This window comes from Dermacentor silvarum, chromosome 3 (genome assembly GCF_013339745.2).
Source record: "Dermacentor silvarum isolate Dsil-2018 chromosome 3, BIME_Dsil_1.4, whole genome shotgun sequence".
NCBI lineage: Eukaryota > Metazoa > Arthropoda > Arachnida > Ixodida > Ixodidae > Dermacentor > Dermacentor silvarum.
In genome coordinates this window covers 176,309,338-176,320,882 of record NC_051156.1, presented here as the reverse complement: position 1 = coordinate 176,320,882, position 11,545 = coordinate 176,309,338, and the positions used below count along the sequence as shown (strand labels likewise).

General features: G+C 43.6%; 2 protein-coding genes across 3 annotated transcripts in view; both read right to left on the bottom strand.

The window, feature by feature from the left end:
- The window catches only part of LOC119445044 (loricrin-like), a 432,039-nt gene that overhangs the window by 197,684 nt on the left and 222,810 nt on the right, over positions 1-11,545 (bottom strand). The window lies entirely within an intron of this gene.
- Positions 3,104-10,460, bottom strand: LOC119444132 (uncharacterized). Of its 2 annotated transcripts, none has more exons than XM_049663939.1 (4): positions 10,218-10,460; positions 6,670-6,740; positions 5,242-5,334; positions 3,104-4,362 (listed from the first exon to the last, which is right to left on the bottom strand). In XM_049663939.1, the coding sequence occupies exons 1-4, from the start codon at positions 10,258-10,260 to the stop codon at positions 4,225-4,227; spliced, it is 345 nt and encodes a 114-aa protein (XP_049519896.1). In that variant the 5' UTR covers positions 10,261-10,460; the 3' UTR covers positions 3,104-4,224. The 2 variants fall into 2 exon arrangements, with proteins under 2 accessions (XP_049519896.1, XP_037564530.1); XM_037708602.2 differs by having other exon boundaries at positions 3,106-4,362; positions 5,242-5,331; positions 10,218-10,457.

Genomic DNA, 11,545 nt, shown 5'->3' with positions numbered 1-11,545 from the left:
TTATATCATATTTTCTACGCAAATGAGAGATCGCAGGGACAATCACTGCTGCGAAAAAAAAAGACCAATATAACTTTACTGGCGCCGGGTTAACGTTAAGCATTCTACTGTCAGACGGCGAAAATTTGTTTAAAAATGAAAAAACAAAAATTCGTCTGTCCTTCCACGCCATGATGATGGTTAACCAACGAAGCGGAAACGTGTGGCCCCGCTGTTTATCACTGGGTTAATCCCGAGGTTCATTAAAGTATTTCTGAATTATGAGCTTACACACGCGTTCGGCTGTGACGGAGAGAACGACGTCACTGACGGTATGCCCGCAGTCCGCCGTTGTCGCTTGCGTTCGATGTCTCGAATTTGCTCGGTGGCGTGGTTAGAAGCATTCGCCTGCCATTGCCGCTTGCGATTCTTCGAAATTAAATTGCTTCAAAATTAAATCTATCCGTTACGTAAGACAATGAATGGCTTATACCCCCTTATAATATTCTATGGCTCATGCCCCCGTAAACGCGGCATCACCATTACGACGACAGAAGAGAAGTGAAATTCTACGCTGGAATGATGAGCGGCAACGTAGTCAGCCAGCTGCGGAAGAAGACGACGGCGACGAACGCGGGAGCAGTGGCACGAGCGCTAACCGAGGGGCGCAAACCAACCAGCTGCAGAAGATGACGACGCTCGAGCCAATGCTTATGATGACGTGTTTTGAGGCAACAACAACAACAACCGTTTTCTGTACACAGGCGATTTCGCCTAGTCATATACGATTTCGCCTATCGGCATATAAAGTTTCGCTTTAAAACAACAACATCAACGTAAAGTTATCGCTGGGTGAAGGTCTGGCTGTTACCAATGGAAGTGTCTAACTGCACAATGCATTACGTTCCGCTGGGTTTTACCCTGGCAAAAAGCCTTGTTCGTGACCCTTTTGCCAGTGTAAAACCCAGCGCAACGTAACCATGAACCTGCGCCAACTATCCCCTTCCACTGCTTCCCACATTGCATACTTGAAAGTATCTTAAATGTAGTACACCTTTTCTTTCTTAACACAAGCACCAACAAACATATTTATGACTGCGGTGTGTTGTAGCGTAGTTAAGGGTGGTAATATCGGTGACGGTATCGTTAATAATATTACAAAGGTTTACACACCTCACGTAAAGGTGTAGCGCTGCTTCGGCGGGCTATCTACACCTATGCGCCGAAGCTGGCCTCGCAGATAAAGTCGTGAGTATAATGGGACTTTCTATATTCTACTAAACTTATGAAAATGTTAATCCAGAAGCTGGTCCTTTAATATTACAATCAAACATACTTCAAGCAGTTGCTGCGTGTACACTTTATGTGCAACTTTCCAAGCCTCCCCATAAATAACTACTGGTTAAGCAGTTTTGCTGGCCACCTTTTCAACTCGAGTCTGAAGATCCACTCACTCGCGCACTGAGTGGTACCATCTATGTGGTTTTGGTAATTGTCCACTGTACTCAATTTCTGCTGTACAAACGTGATCGAATAACGAAAGAATTTCGTTTGACATGCCCCATGAGGGCATATCTTGGTCGATCGCGGTGCGACGCCTTTGACAGTGGCCACGGGAGGTAATAACTCTGCACAATCTGAAACAGTCCAATAGATATGGAGCTCCTGTCTGCAACAGCTGTGTGATTACATGACTGTAAATTTTCTTTTTGTTATTAAGCAAAGCGGGTTCGAAACTCTCGTTGTTGTTGGTTTTTTTTTTCATTTATAAACAAATTTTACATAGTACGCCGACTAACAGTAAAATACTAAACGTTACCCCGGCACCAGTAACGTTATATTGGCCTTTTTTTCCGCAGCAGTCATTGTCCTTCCAGATAAGGCAGCCAATGGTCTCCTACGCGTATTTGTATCTTCCATTCAAATTAAAATTATAAGACGCGCGTAAACGTCAGTGGAAGTTAGTGGCAGCTTTGAGTACTTAAAGCGAGTAATTACGGCTTCGAAAGTCGGACAGCGCGTGCATGACCTCGAAAGCCCTGTCCGGAGCTGCATTCCTCACCTTCTCGACTCTGGTTTTGACAATACATCCCCGTTACGAGGAAACGCAGAATGGGTGATGTTGTTTTCTCCATAACGATAATTCTGTTCAATCCCGGCTCGTCCTGAAGCTAAAACGTTTGCAAGATCTTAACCCGCAATGTATGTTAAGTAAGAAAGTGAGAGAACTTAAACAACTTTATTGTTTACTCTCGAGAAAGACAAAAAAAAAGTTTAAGCTTAGAGACGCAACGCGGAGGAGCTACAGCGGTAGGAGCGTGTCTCTGGCCTTGGATATTTTGCAGCAAAATGCCCTGTGGCGAAAAGCAGCCCTTTCGCAATCTCGCACATTCTCAGAACGCTGCGTGAAAGCCAGCATCGCCATGTGGACCCGGTCTGGTTCTCGCAGAAAATCTTCACAAAAAAAAAAAAAAAAAAACAGGCACAGATGCTAGCGGCAAGTATTAAAACACAAGAATTCAGAGAACCACCCGTTGATCTGTACAGAGCCTGCGGGGCAATCCGAGTGAAAGCGTCCAGAAAACTCATCACAAGTGTTGCCGGATACCCGGGGAAATGAAAAAAAAAAAAAAGAGCCAGCGTTATAAATGTTGGAACCCTCCCGTCCAAACGAAAGGAAGTCCGCACTTGAAGTTCGCTCAAACGTAAATACAAGGAATCAACGAGCGCCTCTTAGCCGGAGGCCGAGCGCTAGAAGGAAAGGTAGCACAGAAACGCTAGATATAAATCGATAAATTGAATTATAACAGCGTGATCAAGTTGGGGAGATAGCGCGTGAGACGTTTCGAAGAAGCGAAGCTAGAGTTACGACAAGAAGCGCATGTAGCTCACCGTATACGTAGACTTAAGAGGCGGGATAGTAATCAACATAAATTATTCTTCAAGAACAAAAGCTTTGCGCGACTTTTTGAATCTCCGACCGCACTTACCGCATTCCAATTGCAGTGCAATTTGGCGTGCAACTTCTTCTGAAGTATATGTGTACTTTAATGACGCCGATCTTATCTCATCTCATTTGAGCAGTCATAATAACGCCGATCTTATCTCATCTCATTTGAGAAGTCATGATGGCGAATAGCGCACTAAAGCCAAACACGGTAAAAAAAAAAAAACACGAAGGAAACAGCGATACCGTGTTGCTTCTATCCCTTGTTCGCGTAGTGCGCTATTTGCAATCCTGACTGAACAGTTCCCACTCGCCCAAATTACCACCCTGTTAAGCAGTTTGAACACACGCCGGAAGAACAACTGCGCATGGTAATCCATGGTTTCAACAGGGTGCGCTTTGCTATGGCTCTTACCGAAGGGTTCACGTAGAAGTTGAAACACTGAAAGAAGCACCCGTGCCACTGCCATCAGTCTGGAGAGGCCTTCTCTATATTATGACAACACTGAGAGCGCACGAGACCTAATTTTGCTATGTTCTGGTAGCTTGACAGATGGAAAAAGGTGGATGAAGACCTGCAAGCCTTAACTCGTAACTAATATGCACTTTTCGTTATTGGAACATCCCTAGAATTAATTATATACTGATAGTGCGTATAATTATAATATCAAACTCCTGGACATGAAGGGCAAGTAAAACAGGCGGGAGCTAGAGGCGCACTAGACGTCGCCTCCACTCCTTGAACTGAAAGTGAATGTGGGCGTAAAAATTTATTTTGACTCACCACAGCAAAGAGGACAAGAAAACGAGAAAAAAATTATTTTGATGCTGTCAGTAATTCTCAAAATCAACACAGTAGGAAACTCACACATCCGTAGGTTTTTTTCTTCAGTTTTTGTTTTGTCTGGTGCCTTAACTTACTGGAGGAACATGACCACATGTCGCAGCTGTTTATATGTCTCCTCGAAGGCTCAGAATTGTAAATTCTCGTTCTGACAAGCGTTCATCATGTTCGTCAGGCATGTTTTGCAGCTGCTTGCTTTGCACAATACCAAAAAATTATAGAATTGAGCCTCCTTCTCTTGGTTGCTTGTGCTTCACCCTGGCTATAGTTTCATGCGTTTCTAGCAGTGTCCATATCTGTAAACGTATCTTTGTCAATAGTATTTAACGAAGTGATCACTTCAATGCAGTAAATTATGCAGTCACACGTACTCTCATTACAACTGGCAGAATTCAGTGCATGCATGTCGTCAAATGACAATAGGGTGTGATGAGAACTGTTCAAATATTTGTCGTCACTCGTTACGGAAGATCGCCGTCGTCGAATCAGGAACTGGCTCATTGTCAGAACCGTGGTTAGTAGAGGGGCCTCCATTTCGCGGTCTCTGCCTGCGGCAACGACCTCGCAAGCAGACACCTTCGTGTACTAAACGCTGAAACCAAAAGAAAAAATAGGTTATTTTCGGTCACTGGAACAAGCATTGAAGAACGATTTCATTAGCGATGCACACTCATACCATTTTCTTCAACATGGAAGACACGAAGAAAGAGAGGCTATATATTCGGAAGAAAGTCTTTGCGCTGCAAGTGTTTGTGAAAGGAGGTCCCAGCGAACCTTGATGCTGCACTACCGTGAGCGAAGGTAGCCGGCTGATGATAAAGAACACTTAGGAATGAAAAGCTTTGTGAATTCGGCCATAGGAGCAGACTTCACTAAGGTCTTTTTTCTGTGTGAAGTTCCGGCCACTTATTTGCGACCGTCACGAATAGCACATTTGTTATCGCGATTGGATGGCCTGCTCTCCCAAGCCAGTCCTAGCCTAGAGTGCTTGGTAAGTCCGACTCTAGTATTTTTTTTTCTGTGGTTACTTGGAGAAGAAGAAGAAATAAACTTTATTTAAAGACCCGGCACTTTGCTTTTAGTGGCCTCAGGTGTCGGCTCGAAGTCCTTGGACTCGGGCGGCATCTTCGGCTTGCCGGACGGCCCAGAGCTGGTCTTTCAGCTCCGAACTTTTAAGGGCCGCCTGCCAGCGGCGGCGACGCCGACGGAGAAGGAAGCATAAAATCGAAACGTGTTGATGGCCTCGCCTTAGAGAAGTTCTCGTTCGCGTGATAAGCGGCAGGAACAGCCGTATAACTTACATGTACCAAATTATATTCAGCCTTTCGGAGCCTCACAGTAGTTTCTGTTTGCGCTACTTCACCTGTCTCCAAGATATAATACAATCCAACCACTACCGTTCCGTATGAATTAAGGGCTGTGTAGTATATGCTACGTCGCACCAGATGGCGTAACGGTTCAAGTTACTCACCTTGCAAGGGGTACCGTCTTCCTCAGGTGCCATCATAATGTACCCTTCAGGCATGTGACACAGGTAGATGCAGCGCCTGCGTACTTTCTCCTTCTCGTGCGCATGGGAAAAACGGAAGAAAAGATACCGCCATGATGTTACGTTTACTTTGTGCAAACAAACTGCGTGGTCCACGGGGACCCTGAGGTCACGTTCCTCGTGGTTGCTTTCAAGGTTGAACTTTATGCTTTCGTGATAGTACCCTTCTACCAAAACGCCATTCTAAGCTTATACGCTGACATCTTTAATTCTATTCACCGCAGAAAAAAAATGACTTTATTGATGTTGTCCGGTTGCGTTTTAGCGGGCCCAAACCACAACAAATTTACTGACACCGTTAGTGGCTTTTCAGTTGCGCGATGTGGACTCCGGGTTACACCTGGTAATCACTTGAAAACGGGATGGCAGCGGAGCCCGAGAGGACAATTTTCGTAGAGAGGTCGGTGGATAAACGAAACTAGAAACTCCCTATCATTCAACAACTGTCCGGCTGTAGGGAGATGCCAATGATAACTCATTAGAGTGGCTCAAATGTAGCCTAATGACCTGCTAAGTTTTTTTTTCATAAAATTTTAAAACCAGTTATTTGTTTTTGCTCCTATCCGCGGTTCGCGCTAATGGTACTAGCAGCATTCATGGGTACATTTGATGGGGAATCTAGAAGAAATCAAACTCGCAATGTTTCTTTTTCTACGTACGTTAGCATCGACATGACGCAACACAGAGCGAGCCTGACTCGGCGTTACGTGGGCAGTTCATTGCTGTTATTGCTGCTTATTGTGCAAACGAGCTCATCAGGGTGATGGATGGATGGATGGAAAAACTTTATTATGGTCTATTGGGTCGCGCTATGAGTGAAAAAAAAATACAGTGACAGCGACCGAGTTTCCCAGCAAACTTCACGGCGTAAAATTTTTCACTAATCTGAACAATCGGTATACGCTGAAAGTATATCTGCGAAAGCATTCGACATATATTAATAGGCCCTTATATGGCGCGTAAATTGTTCCGGGCACGATGATCAGTCGCTTTCAACCGCTGTGGCAGTTCAGTGCTCAGTACGAGGCACGGTGTAAGAAATAAACTTCAGGTGTTGACACTCGCCGCCCGCCGCGGCGGATAGCGCGGAGTGTCAACCCCTAAGTATACTTCTTACACCGTGGTACGAGGTCATGAATTCTATCCTATAGCCGTGGCGACCGCATTCCGATCGGGGAGGAATGCAAGAATCATCGTGTACCTTGCACTAGGTCCTTGTTAAAGATTCCAGGTGGTCAAAATTAATGCGCAGTAGTCTCCCGCAATGGCGTGCCTCATAAATAGAGCACGTTTTTGGTGCCTAAGACCCGATAATTTTTATTTTTAGCAAGTCACTATGGTCCTACTCACCACTTTTGTGCGTAGGCGGTGGCACGCGGAGTCCGTTGTGAACAGGCGGGCGGTCACTTCAGTGAACACCCCTGTGCATTTACCATCCAATTGCAATCATTAGCTCATTAAAACTTAGGTGTGTCGAAGAAAAAGTATTCCATTTAGATAAAAATACTAGCCACGCTAGTTTTCATTTTTTTTTCGTCTGTCACAAGTAAACAATGGCAATCGGACTGGGGTCGTTCAGGCTATATGGGTAGGTGTAAGCAGAGTTGCACTCTTATTTACGGAGCGAACTGTGCAACTTAATTAGTGTAAACACTTGCTTTGGCACATCCTATTCAATGTTTCAACATTAGATGTCTAAGTGACTCAGGTGCTTAGGAAAAAAAAAACATTTTGCTCTCTTTCCCGAGGTTCAAGCATAACAATCAGCTTAAAGCAAGATGTAGCGATGAATTATTTTCAGCTATCTTAAACATTTTATAAATGTTGTACACCCTCCGTATATGTAGCATAAGGTAGTCAGTTATTTAAAAAAATAACTTTTTTGAATTTGGCAGACCTAGAAAACGCGTAATATACTGGCAGGCTATATTTATTCCTTTCTTTTTGCTATTCCACAGCCAGTAAATGTCGCGGGTAATATTTGACAGAAAATTCAATATTTACTTTTTGTTTATTCATTATTCTACAGTCCCTGCATGGTTGGGATCATAGTACGGTGGGAAAAAGTCACAGACACATAATATTAACATAACATTGCCTCGCGGAATAAATGCCTACCAATAGAACAAATGCACATTCTTAGCATATTTGGTAAACATGAAGATGAAAAAAAAGAGATGATGCTAAATTGAACGGCTGTGGCAGCACTAAAACAATCGAAATCCCCGCCGCCCAACACAAAATTTTCAAAAAATAAAAAATGAGTTCTGTGACTTGGAAGATCTCAAATCACCGTACCTATGAAACATTCATATTCGCAAATTGGGCATGAAAGTTTTTTAAAGGTGAATGCAATACTTGCTAGTTTCCTAATTAAATCCAATCACCGACCAGAGGACGCATCGTTTCTCCCAATAAAGTTGCATTAAATCTCGCCTTCTACAACAGATCTGTAAGGGAGACTTTTATACCAGTCTTTTCGTTCTTCCAAGTCTTTCCATAAACTCCGACCAGCTATGTGACTGATGCCAGCGACAGCGAGGACTCGGATTGGCGCTAGCCAATGACAGAATTGAAAATAAATAAAACATGAAAAGAATAGTTATAAAGTACGGCCCCTTGACTTCAGAACCTGCATTGTCCGTCCCACCTGGTGATGATGCGATGAAACGTGCACATATGCGGGATCGACTTCCTACTGGCGCAGCAACATTAGGCGCTTTTGTGCCAAAACCGGCTATCGATTGACGGGTTATTCGAATTCGAAAACCACATAACCAAAGTAATTGGTTAGGCTGCCTTTTTATTCGGCTATAATATCCTGAAACTCGGATATTCGAATATACGGATATATATTTTTCGAATATGCGGATATTTGTATTCAAAGAACGAAGTTCTTTCAATAGCTAACTCGGTGGCGCGAATGTCGAACAAAAAAGCGGCTAATTATTCCCAGCTATGTTAAAACCGTGCCTTGGTTTGATTATAGCCTGCATTCTAAAGCCACATTCACAGCGAAAGCTACCGGGATAAATTTATTTCTGTCTTCACTTTCACATAGCCATTACCATTATCGGCAGTGATATGGCGTCTCCTGTCACCGTCTCCTCTGAAATGGGAAATGGGCAGTCTCCTCTGAATGGGACGCCCAACAGAGCTTCGGTGCTTGCTCGTTAAAGTCATTACTTCTCAATCCAAGGTACACATATGCCTCCAATACACGAGGCCAGATGCCAGGAAGGGGGGCGCCTCCACTTAATGGCGCCTCCACTTAATGAAATGGTGATAGGCACTAGCCAGACAGACGCAGTACCGCTTCACGTACTGTCCAATGTCCAGCACTATGTCAGTCAGTAGACTCACGTATCTCTCCTGTCCCCAAATGGGACATAACTGTCGCTTCTAGCGGGAAAGGTCAGCCCTCGTTTTTTTTTTTTTTTTTTTTTTTTTTTACTTTCTGAGAAAATATGAAGTGCTTCGACATCTAAACTTGAGGAAGTGGGGTTATTATTCGACCTTTCTCATGACGTCATGCAGTTTACCAGCGCTTTTTCTTATGTAACTATTGACATATGGAAGGAAGGAAGCTTTTCCACACGCGCATGCGGTTTATTTATCTTTTTTTCTTTAGAGGAGGGGCTCAAGTTGGGCCACCGCCTAATGTACAGCTGCAGCGGAAAAAGATTAGCACAAGTGACCGATCACCCGATCAGATAAATTGCGGCACGCGACCCTGTTGTTCCCTAGCACGCCGAAAACGAGAGTGCCAGGCACCTCTTCTTTGAAACCTGAATCGTGTACCACTTTAGATACCAGTGTGCACGCAAACAAGAGCGCCGCGTACCGCAATTTCCCTGCTCCGGTCATCAGCCACTTCTAATCTTTTTCCGCTGCAGCTGTAAACAAGCACTCACTGCTTCTATTCTCTTCATCCTCATATATATATATATATATATATATATATATAATGTCACTCCCATTATTTCTTCCCCCCGTACAGAGTACCAGATAGAGCACACCAAACCACGTCGACCTCTCTATCTTTCCTATAAATAAAATCTCTCTCTCTTAGTCGGGCATTTGTGTTCACTGCGCAACATTATTCTCGTGAACATAGCAATCACACTTCATGAGATCTTACTCAGGCATTATATGCACTACATTTGAAGGTATCTTGGTTCAAGAAATGATATCTTTTAATACCATTAGTGCTTTTGATGGCAACGTTAGTATTCATAAAAATTAGAAATATTGTGATTACTTGTTCATTCCATGTCGGGCATTGTACTTTCTTCTTCTGTACGCACTTCCCTCCGGTTACAATGGATAGTCGGTTTGACGAATCTTTGCAAGCAACACCTTCGACCCAAAACGCATAAATATGCGCCGCCCTCGTGGCTAGCACTAGCGTGAGAGACTTCACGCAGGTAATGCACAGTAAAGCACGTGCAATGATGTTATTCTAGGAAGAAGAAAATATTTGTTGTGTTGTTTATTCCAAGAAGCAAGCTATATATATTTACTTCTTTACAGCCGCTTCTACGTCAAAAAAAATAGATTCAATTACTCGACTACGTGTCGAAGTACCTTGCAATATTTGCAGACAAAATACTAGAAAACACGCGGACACGGCTAAGTCTCCTGCGTTTGACAACACCTTTTCGCGAAAATGTCTTTGAATAGCACGTACCTACAAAAAAAAAACATTTGCGTATGACGATAGCGCTTGTGTTAAGGAAGTCGAACGCCTTCAAATCCGGGCCGACATTATTTTCTGTTTCAGTGATTCTGTTTGCGTCATTCGATCATCCATACTTCCCTGCTTGCCACAATAACGCATTGCACTTCCCGACAAATAATTCGCAACTACGGATCTCTAAAGAGTGGTCGCTACTTACCGAATAAAACCACTGCGACGGTGAGCGCTACCGACGTCTTCATTCTACTTGTGTGTGTTCTACGCTTTTGCGCGCGGGTCACTAATAAATGAGCTTATTTAGGTCCGAGAGCTAAGATGGTGCGTCCAGTAGAGGCTTCACCAGAGAGTGCGCTTTCTTTGAGACAAACTTGCCTCAAAGAGGGAATGTTTACAAGCTTAGAGGAATGAAAATGAGAAAAAAATACAAAGAAAACCATCTAATATTGCCTAGCTGACACATTCGCACAAGGCAGGCGAAAATTCCCTCTAAGGCGCTGTGCCAACACCGGCAAGCCGTCGGGCAGTCTACTGGTGACCTTGATCAGGCAAGCCGCTGGGTTTCTCCCGTAATTATGTACCAGTCGGAATGCGTCACGACAAACGTGGCACGTGAAAAACAAGAACAAGAAAAAAACGCAACCAGCAGCAAACAGCTGACAAACGCAGTTATCGAGTCGAGCTGCATTGTTAAGACATTTGCGCTGACGAAACATATCTCGGAGCTTACGCTATTCTCCCGGCTCCATCGTCCGACCTCGATTGTCTATCGCAACACGTGACTGACTTGATTGTGAAACGACAAGGGGTCAGAACAGGGTTGTTTGCGTGCGTGGGCGTTATTTGTGTTTATTCTTCACGCCATGGTAAATGTTTCTTACGACACATCCGCGCTTGCGAAATGTGCGTTTGTGTGGTGTTAATGCAAACACGTGCGTACCACTGATTAAAAGTTGTTGTCAATGCCTGTCTAACAAACTTGCAGATCGATTCTTTTCTCCTGCAGCAACCAACATCAAGTGAATCGGTAAGAAGCCATCATGTGTAAAACATAAAGACCACGCAAAAAAAAATAATAATAAAGGGGACACTGACCAATCAATGTTGTCGTTGCCTTTTAAAGCAATCTCACTGTGTCGTCTGCAGCCCATTTTATCGATGTTTCTTTTTATGTTTACCGACACAATTCGCCGTTAGTAAAAGCAGAAATTCCTCTAAGAACACTTTCACTTCCGCTTCATATCCTTCATATCATCAGTCTTTGCAGTTTTGCAAATGGCTTTATAACATGCTTTTTACTATATATTTGTATCGCTGCACACTAATATGCTTAAGATGACTTCTCCTTACCGTTACGCGGTCATGCCTTAAACGATTTGAAATAAATAAAAATAAAAATGCCATGTCGTGTTGCAAATTCATTGAATGAATAGAAATTCCGTGCTCATCTAAAGCCGATAGGCTTCAATATAGCCAAAGGTTTCATTTACCGGCCGCATAACTAGTGTCTCATAACCACTCAATATCCCT

What these genes read in the sequence shown, in the direction of transcription:
- LOC119444132 (XM_049663939.1), bottom strand. Translation starts at nt 10,260, where the DNA reads ATGAAGACGTCGGTAGCGCTCACCGTCGCAGTGGTTTTATTCG. An exon ending in ACCGCCTACGCACAAAAGTG is followed by an intron (nt 5,335 to 6,669) that starts GTGAGTAGGACC and finishes CATGCGCACGAG; the next exon opens with AAGGAGAAAGTACGCAGGCG. An exon ending in AAGACGGTACCCCTTGCAAG is followed by an intron (nt 4,363 to 5,241) that starts GTGAGTAACTTG and finishes TTTTGGTTTCAG; the next exon opens with CGTTTAGTACACGAAGGTGT.